General features: G+C 42.9%; 1 protein-coding gene and 1 non-coding gene across 5 annotated transcripts; both read left to right on the forward strand.

Moving 5' to 3' along the window:
- Nucleotides 1–239: 239 nt before the first annotated feature.
- ABT1 (activator of basal transcription 1) lies at nt 240–12689 on the forward strand. Of its 4 annotated transcripts, XR_011462137.1 has the most exons (5): nt 240–512; nt 1178–1383; nt 1537–2022; nt 12060–12356; nt 12543–12689. XR_011462137.1 is itself a non-coding variant. In XM_070360710.1 (4 exons), the coding sequence occupies exons 1-3, from the start codon at nt 272–274 to the stop codon at nt 1972–1974; spliced, it is 885 nt and encodes a 294-aa protein (XP_070216811.1). In that variant the 5' UTR covers nt 240–271; the 3' UTR covers nt 1975–2022; nt 12543–12685. The 4 variants fall into 4 exon arrangements, 3 of the variants coding, with proteins under 3 accessions (XP_070216811.1, XP_070216810.1, XP_005902572.2); XM_070360710.1 differs by lacking the exon at nt 12060–12356 and having other exon boundaries at nt 12543–12685; XM_070360709.1 differs by lacking the exon at nt 12543–12689 and having other exon boundaries at nt 12060–12524.
- Nucleotides 6671–6744, forward strand: TRNAN-GUU (transfer RNA asparagine (anticodon GUU)). The gene has a single exon. It is a non-coding gene; the product is annotated as a tRNA-Asn (tRNA).
- Nucleotides 12690–12729: the final 40 nt, after the last annotated feature.

Here is a 12729-nt window from a genome sequence, read left to right on the forward strand (position 1 = left end):
CACCACGGAATTCTCTAGGATAAATTATGCTGGAGGGTCTACCTCGCCTTTGTCTCTTCAGCTCCGGAGTCAAAGGCTCTCACACTTTGTATCTCGCGGCTGACCCTGCCTACTTCCGCCCTCTCCGCTAGTTCCTGCACTTTCCGGCACAGTCCTTTCTTTTCGTTTGACGTCACTCGAGCCGGCCCCGCCCACCAAACGCAGGCTGTCGCACACGAGTGCGTCAGAGGCGCGGCGCTTTACGGCTGCCCTGTCTTACGTATCGGGAAGCATGGAGGTAGAGGGTTTGGAGCTGGGTGCGGCGGAGCTGGGACCTCTGGAAGGGAGTGACCAGAAACTAGAGGCAGAGGAGGAACAGGAGGAATCTGAAGACGCGGCTGGTGGCAGCAAGAAACGGGTAGTGCCGGGCATTGTGTACCTGGGCCACATCCCGCCCCGCTTTAGGCCTTTACACGTACGGAACCTTCTCAGCGCCTACGGGGAGGTCGGGCGTGTTTTTTTCCAGGCTGAGGGTAAGTGCTCAGGCCTTGATGGTGAGGGAAGAGGGGTGGTACTCGCTGGCACTGAATACACAGTGCGTGTTTTGTTGCCTCAGCCGTGCTTGGAGGCGCTGACGGAGCCGGGTACCTGCGTCTGTTTTCTTTGGTAAGTAGGTGACGCGCACGTTTTAGAAGGCTGAAATGCAGAATGTGGGTAGCTTTGTATACCTAGCTGAGCCTAAATTTTTCGCTAATTTTTGGATTCTAATCTCGGCTCCGCCCACCCTACTTTCTTGAGGCGAATTTACCAGTATGTTAAATGAGTACGGCCTGAATTAAAATCTCAGTGATTTTTCCACAAAACTGAACGTACCTCTTTGTCATGTCGAGGCCCAGGTCAAGAGACAGTATATGATAGGCCGCGCCCAACTCCCATTCAGTCACTAATTGGGGTTGGGGGCCTGTGCAGGTTTTAAATAGAACGATTAGGGCAGACGTAATGATAAAAGAATTAACATTTGAGGAAAAGGTTGAGTTTAGATGAGGGGTAAAGTGTGGACTATACAGTTAGCCACTTATGGGCAAAGACAAGGTGGGATCCTGGCCTGCGGGGAGGTCTGGAGAATTGGTGAGTGGGAGGTGCTGTTGAGTGGATGCTGTATGGGCCTCTTTGACCACTGCTTTGTCTTGGACTCCAGACGGGTTCGTGAAGCGCAAGAAGAAGGCAGCAGCTGCCTCCGCCGCCGGAGGGAAAAAGCGGTCCAAGTACAGCAAGGACTACACGGAGGGCTGGGTGGAGTTCCGGGACAAGCGAGTAGCCAAGCGTGTGGCGGTCAGTCTTCACAACACGCCCATGGGCTCCCGCAGGCGCAGCCCCTTCCGTTATGATCTGTGGAACCTCAAGGTGAGGGGATTGGCTTGTCTACCGCACCACTCACCCTCTCAGCCGCGGCCACAGCCCACGCACCCTTATCATCTTTTTGGCGCCCATCCCTTCCATCAACTCCCCATCTGTGATCTGCCTTACTCAGATCTTTTCTTGTTTTCCTGTCCACAGTACCTGCACCGTTTTACCTGGTCCCACCTCAGCGAGCATCTTGCTTTTGAGCGCCAGGTGCGCAGGCAGCGTCTGAGGGCTGAGGTTGCCCAGGCCAAGCGTGAGACTGACTTCTATCTTCGAAGTGTGGAGCGCGGACAGCGTTTTCTTGCGGCTGATGGGGACTCTACCCGCCCGAATGGTTCCTGGGCCTTTGCCCAGCGTCCTACTGAGCAGGAGATGAGGGCCCGGAAGGCAGCTCGGCCAGGGGGGCGTGAACGAGCTCGCCTGGCTAACGCTCAGGACCAGGCCCGCTCCAACCGAGGGCTTCTTGCCAAGATCTTTGGAGCCCCTACACCCTCAGAAAGCAGGGGGAACTCCTCACCGCCAGGAACTCTTGAGGGTCAGAGAGGCCCCTTCCACCTCCTAGCCCAGCCCAGCGTCCTGTCTACCTTATAATGACTACCCAGGCGGACATTCTGTTGTGTTTCTCAAACCAGGAGTCTGGTGAGTTCCTCAGAAGTTTTGTAGGCCTCTCCTCTTCCTCCTTCCAGCTCCTGTACATGCCTGGCTGAGGCACTTAGTTCTTACCAGCATGATTATGCTAGTCTCCTCATGTCTGTTTTACCTTGTTCAGTTCTTGGCTTCCTGCCTTCTGCCCACTGGGACCCTTTAAAAGTCCTACTTTCTGGCCCCAGGAACAGCCTTTACCTTGAATTAGAGTGATAATGGCTAGTCCAGACAGCTGTTTACCAACCACATTATTGGGCAGCAGCAACATCCTTTTGTTTAGAAAAGATTAATAGGGGCAGGGGTTAATGGGCTAGAGTGGCTTGGGAGCCACCTTCAAAATATATTTATAGAATAGAAAAAGATATATGTAAATACATATTTTTAAACATGCCTTTGTAGTTTATGGCGTGGGGGGGTGGAGATGGTCATTGGATAAGTTCCAACTTGTGTGTTGGACAGAATTCACCCACCTTCGCTCCATCTTCTGGACACAGGATACCTCCCTCCGTTTTAACCTGGATAGTTTTCCATCTAATCAGTTTCTTAGGCCATGTTGTTAACACTTACCTAATTCAACATTTACCTATCTAATCAGTTTCTTAGGCCTTGTTGTTAACACTTATTTAATTCAACGTTTACTAAGTCACTATATGAGGACACATGGCCCTTGGTGTAAGTCTTATAGACTGCTAAAAAAGACAGATGTTTAAGAAATAAATGTATAGAAGTACTGTAGGCATCATGCCAGATGTATATAAGAGGTAGAGTGAGGCCATGGGAAGGCCTGATTGATTCTATCTGGGAAAGTCAGCAACATCCTGAGAAGTGAACCAAAGTCTGAAAGAGCCTGATAAACTCCTGTAATTGCAAACAAAACTCCATGGATGACGTGTTGGGTTCAGACTGTTGTGAAGGTGGGCAAAGCCTAGGAGGTAGTTGTGCACACATAATGTCCTTCTGGTGCATTTATACATTTTGTCTATGCTTAGACAAGGGAAGGTTCACAAACAACATACAAAGCAGCTCTGGAGGTGATAGAATGCATGTAAGCCACTGATGGGAAATGAAAACTGAGATGTCAACAAAAAACTGAAAAATATCTATACACAGCCTCATAATAGACTAAAATTCTGGCTTTTAAACTTACAGGAAGTGTTAGAGCAATAATAGTAAAGTCATTTGAGTTTTGTTTGTGCCATTTATTTTCTTAGGTTCTTTTTGTTCTTTCTGCTTAACTGTCATCAATGTAATTATCATTGTGTTCTTTGGGTCAAGTGGATTCACCTACTTTGGCTCTAAATAACCAAATTTTGTTAAGATCTCAACTTGATAAGTGCAGTTTATTTGGGAGGAAAGAAATGAATTATGATCTGTTAGGTGTAACATTTTTCACAGTCCTCAAAACTCAGCACACAAACACATCTGTGCTCATTTCATTTGGGTTTATTCCATGTGGACTCTTCATGATGTCTTCCATGTGAACCAGGAAGATCCAGTTTCAGAATCTGACAAGCTGTTATATTCATTTATTCAAAGTTCTGAGTATCTGTTGTCACTTCTCCTACATGGAGAATACGAAGATGAAGAAACTTAAGTTACTAACAGTAGAACACACGTAGGGCTTAATTTTTTGAATGAATGAACTTGTGTTTCCAGATTGATGTTATATATAAGGATATTCAAAGTCAGCATTTCAGTCTCAAGTTTAAACAGTTCTGCATGTAGAGCTCAAACCTATGGGTGGGTAAGTCACAAGTGGAGTGAAAAATGAAAATAAGAATGGGTGGAAGGAAATCGATTTCCCAGGAACTATAATTGTGATTCCCTCACTTCTAAGCCCTTTGAAAGGAAAATACCTTTTTTATACTTCCAGTTTTGTCCCCATTTGAACAATGCTTAAGTTTTTTATATGAGTTAACTTGTTTAATACACAAGCATACAAAATCATATCATCTCCACATTTCCATCATTAAAATTAGGCTTATATGTGACACAAGTTGCTCCTTAATGTTTTTTATTACCAGCATCTTCCCCAGTTGCTTTGCCTATGTGTATATGGTAAATGTTTATTGCATGAACATCATGTGACATATAGTGAAGAGTTACTGCAAATGTGAATGGATTAATCTAATACCAAGTGTTGCAAACTGGGTGATACAGCACTCAACCATCCCCTATATGATTAGACTGTTAGACTAAGTTAGGAACCTATTGTTGCAATGAATTCTTTGAATCAACTTAGTTACACATCATCCAAGAAGGTAGGACCCTGCATTTGCAGAAAATGATAAATTGGTAAGATGAGGAATGGGATTCTGCTAAAGAGAGTAGGAGGGCTCTTGATAGGTGTGTCCAGGCATATGAAATTCCTGAAAATGTCCCAAAATCACAAAGCACTCTTCCTCAGTTTACTTTTACATTGTTCTTCATATCTCTGGAAGTAGTCTTGTAACAATACTATAGAGTTGAAAGGGGAAAAACCCTTTGTCTAAGCCTCAGGAATGTGCCGTTTCCCTAAGAGTTAATGTTTCAGTGGATTGCTTGTGGTCCCTGACTTAAAATGGTTCAGTGTTTAATTTTTTATCTTCAGTGCAAATGTGGTGCACATTCAGTAGAAACTACTTCCAATTTTGAATTTTGATCTTTTCCATGGCTAGTGCCATTGATAAGTGGTGTGATACTCTCCTGGAGCTGGACAGCCATTCAATCATAAGGGTAAATGATTACTTTTCACTCTCAGTACAGTATTCAATAAATAATACGAGATAATCAACACAGTTATGAAATAGGCTTTAGGTTAGATTTTGCCCAACTAATGAAAGTGTTCTGAGCACATTTAGGGTAGAGTTGGTAAATCATCTGCCTGCAATGCAGGAGACCCGGCTTTGATTCCTGGGTCAGGAAGATCCCCTGGAAAAGGAAATGGCAACTCACTCCAGTATTCTTGCCTGGAGAATCCCATGGACAGAGGAGCCTAGTCTGATAGATTTGGCAACTAAACCACCACCACCAGGCTATGTTACGCTGTTCAGTAGGTTAGGTATATTAAATGCATTTTGGAATTACAGAAGATGCTTTCAACTTAGATGGGTTTATTTGATGTGACCCTATCCTCAGCAGAGGAAGATTCTGTGTTAATTAGATTTCCCAACCTTTAAGAGGGAGTCCCACCTCCAACTCCCAGCAGAAGTGGTAATTTTCTTCCTTTTTGGTAAATGTGTCCACCATTCTCACACCCACACAAAGCTGCTGCTGCTGCTGCTGCTAAGTCACTTCAGTCGTGTCCGACTCTGTGTGGTTCCATAGACGGCAGCCCACCAGGCTCCTCTGTCCCTAGGATTCTCCAGGCAAGAATACTGGAGTGGGTTGCCATTTCCTTCACCACACACAAAGCGATTTGAGTAATAAACTCAGCCAGGGGGAATGAAATGGAAAGTAATCGGTTAAAGAGTTTGCTTTTCTAGGCTCTAATTTTTTTTAATATGTTAAAATGCGGAATACCTGTGAGACTTGAACTAAGCTTCCGTGAACAGCAATGTGAAGTGTTTTGGCTTTCCCTTTCCTCAGCCTCCCCTCTCAGGCGTGAAATCACTCAGGAGGATGCAGAAGAACTTACAAAGGAGCCTGGCGCAGGCACAAACACCAGTTGTGTCTCAGGATACTGCAGGATATGGGAGGGAGTGGTTGGAATTACCCTAGAAACCACAGGGGAAGGGTAAAAGGGGAGGGAAGGACAAGAAAATGTGTTTGAGAAGCACATCTGGTGTACAAGGGCTTCAGTGGGTGAGGGCTTCAATGGGTGGCAGCTTCCAGGGTGAAGACCAGGCAGTGACCCAGGACTGGTCTCAAGGGACCTGAGAATAACTGGGACTCTTGTCAGTTCCTGCCCACTCATCCCACCCGTGAGCTACTGTGTGTGATTGAGTTAAGGGTCTATATTTTAAATATATTTTTATGTATTTATATAATATATACTATATATATAAAGAGAAAATAAACAACCTAATGAAAAATGCCATGCACTTTTAGGTACATTTTATTGATACTATTGCACCCATTTGAACATTCAGGACAGAAATTCATAATAAAGCACTAGTTAATATGAAATAATAAGACAATGGAGACCAGCGTTATGGCTTTCACTTAACTAAATGTGAAAGTGCCCAAACTACTCACCTAAAGGAAGCCCTCGCCTGAATTCTTTTCAAGGAACAACTTGGTAGGCTTGGCTTTTGTGATGGTCATTTGTTTCCCCTCAACTTTTCCAACTTTCTATTGGAAAACTTAACAACAGATTTTCTTCTAAATTACTTACCCATCTTTGTTGCTCTTACTCATGTCTTTCCCATTTAATTTATCTTCGTGTCTACGGAATCCTTCGAGGGGTTTTCCGTCAATTGAATTATTAGCGAAAACTCTCTCACTGAAATGAGAATAAGTTCTGTCTGGATGTCTTTCCTTAGAATAAGCTCATGTTTGGGTAAACAACAGTTACGCATCCCAGCCCACTTAATTGACACTCCACTTTTTCTCTACTAGGGATAATATCTGTATTATTACCCAGCAAAAGATGCATTTCTAAAATGTTATATACAGTTTAAACAAAAAATAACATCCTTGGAAAAGAAACTCTATAGTGTCTGGCTCTGTGGCGCAATCAGTTAGCACCTTTGGCTGTTAACCAAAAGGTTGGTGGTTCAAGCCCACCCAGGGCCGGCTTTGACGGATGTGATTTGTTCAGGTCAGATCGGTCGCTCAGTTGTGTCCGACTCTTTGCGACCCCATGAATCGCAAAATGCCAGGCCTCCCTGTCCATCACCAACTCCCGGAGTTCATTCAGACTCACGTCCATCGAGTCAGTGATGCCATCCAGCCATCTCATCCTCTGTCATCCCCTTCTCCTTTTGCCCCCAATCCCTCCCAGCATCAGAGTCTTTTCCAATGAGTCAACTCTTCGCATGAGGTGGCCAAAGTACTGGAGTTTCAGCTTCAGCATCAGTCCTTCCAAAGAAATCCCAGGGCTGATCTCCTTCAGAATGGACTGGTTGGATGTCCTTGCAGTCCAAGGGACTCTCAAGAGTCTTTTCCAACACCACAGTTCAAAAGCATCAATTCTTCGGTGCTTAGCTTCCTTCATAGTCCAACTCTCACATCCATACATGACCACAGGAAAAACCATAGCCTTGACCGGATAGACCTTTGTTGGCAAAGTAATGTCTCTGCTTTTGAATATGCTATCTAGGTTGGTCATAACTTTCCTTCCAAGGAGTAAGCGTCTTTTAATTTCATGGCTGCAATCACCATCTATTTCCCATGAAGTGATGGGACCGGGTGCCATGATCTTCATTTTCTGAATGTTGAGCTTTAAGCCAACTTTTTCACTCTCCACTTCCAATTTCATCAAGAGGCTTTTGAGTTCCTCTTCACTTTCTGCCATAAGGGTGGTGTCATCTGCATATCTGAGGTTCTTGATATTTCTCCCGGCAATCTTGATTGCAGCTTGTGTTTCTTCCAGTCCAGCATTTCTCATGATGTACTCTGCATATAAGTTAAATAAGCAGGGTAACAATATACAGCCTTGACGTACTCCTTTTCCTATTTGGAACCAGTCTGTTGTTCCATGTCCAGTTCTAACTGTTGCTTCCTGACCTGCATACAAATTTCTCAAGAGGCAGATCGGGTGGTCTGGTATTCCCATCTCTTTCAGAATTTTCCACAGTTTGTTGTGATCCACACAGTCAAAGGCTTTGACATAGTCAATAAAGCAGAAATAGATGTTTTTTGGAACTCTCTTGCTTTTTCCATGATCCAGCGGATGTTGGCAATTTGATCTCTGGTTCCTCTGCCTTTTCTAAAACCAGCTTGAACATCAGGAAGTTCACGGTTCACATATTGCTGAAGCCTGGCTTGGAGAATTTTGAGCATTACTTTACTAGCATGTGAGATGAGTGCAATTGTCGGTAGTTTGAGCGTTCTTTGACATGCCTTTCTTTGGGATTGGAATGAAAACTGACCTTTTCCAGTCCTGTGGCCACTGCTGAGTTTTCCAAATTTGCTGGCATTATTGAGTGCTGCAGCACTTTCACAGTATCATCTTTCAGGATTTGGAATAGCTCCACTGGAATTCCATCACCTCCACTAGCTTTGTTCGTAGTGATGCTTTCTAAGGCCCACTTAACTTCACATTCCAGGATGTCTGGCTGTAGGTCAGTGATCACACCATCATGATTATCTGGGTCGTGAAGATCTTTTTTGTACAGTTCTTCTGTGTATTCTTGCCATCTCTTCATAATATCTTCTGCTTCTGTTAGGTCCATACCATTTCTGTCCTTTATCGAGCCCATCTTTGCATGAAATGTTCCTTTGGTATCTCTGATTTTCTTGAAGAGATCTCTAGTCTTTCCCATTCTGTTGTTTTCCTCTATTACTTTGCATTGATCGCTGAAGAAGGCTTTCTTATCTCTTCTTTCTATTCTTTGGAGCTCTGCATTCAGATGTTTCTATCTTTCCTTTTCTCCTTTGCCTTTCACCTCTTCTTTTCACAGCTATTTGTAAGCCCTCCCCGGACAGCCATTTTGCTTTTTTGCATTTCTTTTCCATGGGGATGGTCTTGATCCCTGTCTCCTGCACAATGTCATGAACCTCATTCCACAGTTCATCAGGCACTCTTATCTATCAGATCTAGGCCCTTAAATCTATTTCTCACTTCCACTGTATAATCATAAGGGATTTGATTTACGTCATACCTGAATGGTCTAGTGGTTTTCCCTACTTTCTTCAATTTCAGTCTGAATTTGGCAATAAGGAGTTGATGGTCTGAGCTACAGTCAGCTCCTGGTCTTGTTTTTGCTGACCGTATAGAGCTTCTCCATCTTTGGCTGCAAAGAATATAATCAATCTGATTTCGGTGTTGATCATCTGATGATGTCCATGTATAGAGTCTTCTCTTGTGTTGTTGGAAGAGGGTGTTTGTTCTGACCAGTGCATTTTCTTGGCAAAACTCTATTAGTCTTTGCCCTGCTTCATTCCGTATTCGAAGGCCAAATTTGCCTGTTACCCCAGGTGTTTCTTGACTTCCTACTTTTGCATTCCAGTCCCCTATAATGAAAAGGACATCTTTTTTGGGTGTTAGTTCTAAAAGGTCTTGTAGGTCTTCATAGAACCGTTCAACTTCAGCTTCTTCAGTGTTACTGGTTGGGGCATAGACTTGGATTACTGTGATATTGAATGATTTGCCTTGGAAATGAACAGAGATCGTTCTGTCGTTTTTGAGATTGCATCCAAGTACTGCATTTCAGACTCTTATTGACCATGATGGCCACTCCATTTCTTCTGAGGGATTCCTGCCTGCAGTAGTAGATATAATGGTCATCTGAGTTAAATTCACCCATTCCAGTCCATTTCAGTTTGCTGATTCCTAGAATGTCGACATTCACTCTTGCCATCTCTTGTTTGACCAGTTCCAATTTGCCTTGATTCATGGACCTGACATTCCAGGTTCCTATGCAATATTGCTCTTTACAGCATCGGACCTTGCTTCTATCACCAGTCACATCCACAGCTAGGTATTTTTTTTTGCTCTGGCTCCATCCCTTCATTCTTTCTGGAGTTATTTCTCCACTGATCTCCAGTAGCATATTGGGCACCTACTGACCTGGGGAGTTCCTCTTTCAGTATCCTATCATTTTGCCTTTTCATACTGTTCATGGGGTTCTCAAGGCAAGAATACTGAAGTGGTTTGCCATTCCCTTGTGATCTGTTAGGAACTTTGTCCGTGGGTTTATTTACTTTCTGATTCTGATTCCCTATCAGGTTCTGAAAATCTTTACTTATTAAGTGAAAATCTTACCAAATGTTTCCTAGAGTTGTCTTTGGAAAAGTTTCACTGAATAACTGAGGGATAGAGTGAAGGTGTCTCAGGAAATCAGTAAGTTAAAGGTGTCTGCTGGTGCGTGAGAGACCAATCTGAAGAGACAAATATTTTCATGCCCCTCTGCTGTATACAGGGACTGGTGTATGACTTATGGGGACCTCAGTGAGGGAATCTGAGACACGGAGAGAGACGGAAGAACACAGTACAAATCAGTACAAGTGACAGACATGGAGAGAGAGGGAGGCAGAGAAACAGATGAAAACTATATTGAAATCAAGATCACATGTGACTTTAGAAGAGGATCCACAGGCGCCTTTTCTAAAGGAGGCACTTCAGAAAGGCCTACGGTGACAGAGATCTTCTGAAGTATGAGATCACCAAGGAAGGATGAAGTTTAACTTGGATTGGCCGAGAAATCCAGAGCCCAAAGTTGCCCTGTGAGAACCTGAAGAATCCTAGGATCAGAAGCAAATTATCTTCAAAGGATGATTCCTGATCCAGATCTTCTTTGAAAAAGGTTCCTGACTGGCAGACTTTCTGAATCTTCAGGAAGCTTCAGGAGTTTTTAATACAGCTTAAATTGATAAAGTACATGGTCCATCATCTTTAGAAATAGAGCCGAATAGAAATGCCATGAAGATGTTCTCAATTTAGGAGCATCTCTCCCACCTGAAAGCAGAGCTGGCTTAAGCATAGCTCTACTATTTCACAACCAGAGTGCTAAACATTCTCAAGAATCACAGGGACATTTCGTGGTCCAAAGACTTCCATTTGCTACCCCTTCTTTGGAAAACATACACTGACAAAAGTTTGTTCCCTCAGGTGATTTCCTGGACCCAACACATTCTCCCTTTATGATGACGAGTTATTCTCCCTTGACCACTGGATTTCTGCATGTATTTGAAAACTTTGAAAATAAAAGTAATTCATCCTTAGGGTTAGTTGAACCTTAAAATAAAAAATTCATTCCAAAGGTCTGGAAACAGCCAGGAATCTTTGTTCCCTTACATAAAGTAATTCTCAATTACTTCACTTAGTTAAGTGGTTATAAATTTAGATCAAATGGAAGCTTGATTGAATTTTAAATCTTAGTGTTTTGGCATGTCTAAATATTAATCCCATGTTACATTATGTCCATTACATCCCCATAGAGATAGTATAAATGTAGAATTTATTGTTAACTAGTCTTCTATAATGGAGAAGGCAATGGCACCCTACTCCAGTACTCTTGCCTGGAAAATCCCATGGACGAAGGAGCCTGGTGGGCTGCAGTCCATGGCGTTGCTAAGAGTCAGACATGACTGAGCGACTTCTCTTTCACTTTTCACTTTTCTGCATTGGAGAAGGAAATGACAACCCACTCCAGTGTTCTTGCCTGGAGAATCCCAGGGATGGGGGAGCCTGGTGGGCTGCTGTCCATGGGGTTGCACAGAGTCGGACATGAATGAAGTGACTTGGCAGCAGCAGCAGTCTTCTATAAAGAAACTTTAAGTGGGAGTCTGATATGAACAGTCCAGTTCATTGGAGAAATTTAGAAGTGCAAGGGTCATGTTTCTAGGTCATAAATATTATTTACTATAATTCATCGACAGATGTGAGAGTAGCTTGATGTTCACCTAATATATTTTAGTTGGTTTTAAAAGTTATTATCAAAATAGCATGATAAATTAGGGTGTAGAGGAAACTCTGAGAATCATGGTTTAAAGGGATAAGCAGAAAATCTCTAAGTTCTCAGTAACTGAGACAGGTCTAGATACTCAGATTTGGATCTGAAGCCTAAGGGAATAAAAGAATAGGTAGAAGACATGCGAAATAATTCTATTGAATTTACAGAAAATATGTAAAGACATAATGTTACCCATGTAATAAAGTTTGGAAATAAGATTTAAAAATCTTTTCAGTAGGGTAATCTAGAATAGGAAAACTCATATAAGCACGTGAGCTTAGCATAAAAATATATGATATGAATCTCATAGGTCCCAATTGTGTGTTGCACTTTGGGGATGCTTGGGCTGTGATTCTGCAAAACACATTTCCCCTTTGCTGGCTGGTTTTCTGTTAGATTCTGTCACTAGAGGGACTATTCTCTGGTACGTTCTGTATTCTAGGGTGACAGCTCTCCACTCTGCATTGACAAAACATTTGTTCCATTTTCCAGATTTTATGAAACACCTGTAGATCCAGGTTTATTGTATCCTCAGAGATCGGACATCACCTGGGGGATGATGGAGGATGAGGAAATGGATCAGAAATTGAGGGCAATCACAGGTCATGGTGGTGGATTTCTGGTTAAATTGACACACACTGTTCTTGCTAAAACTGGAATTCTCAAGCGAGTGCACAGACGGGCCTAGGAGAAGGTTCAGGAGGGTGACCAAAGTTTTTTCAAGCAGAGAAAACTTGGCACGTCAGGACTCATGGGGCATCCAGCTACTTTCCCAACAGCTTGCTAGAGGTTTGTCAAATTTACTAACAATTTTTTATTTTGTTCATTTTCCCTATTTTGCTATTATATTTTAATTATTTTTCACTCTCTCAGTGTTACTCTTTCCTTTCTTCTACTGTTTTGGTTTGAATTTTTTCTTTTTTCTATCTGATTAATGTGGAAACGGATCCCTGACTTTTAAATTTCTCATTTCAGGACATCCCTGATGGTCCAGTGGCTAACACTCAGTCTCCCACTGCAGCGGACCTGGGTTTGATCTCTGGTTAGGGAACTAGAACCCACATGCCACAAATAAGAGTTTGCATGCTGTGACTAAGAACGGGCACAGCCAAATAAATTTAAAAATAAATAAATAAATTTCTCTTCAGAGCTCTGTGTTTTC

This window comes from Bos mutus, chromosome 23 (assembly GCF_027580195.1).
Source record: "Bos mutus isolate GX-2022 chromosome 23, NWIPB_WYAK_1.1, whole genome shotgun sequence".
NCBI lineage: Eukaryota > Metazoa > Chordata > Mammalia > Artiodactyla > Bovidae > Bos > Bos mutus.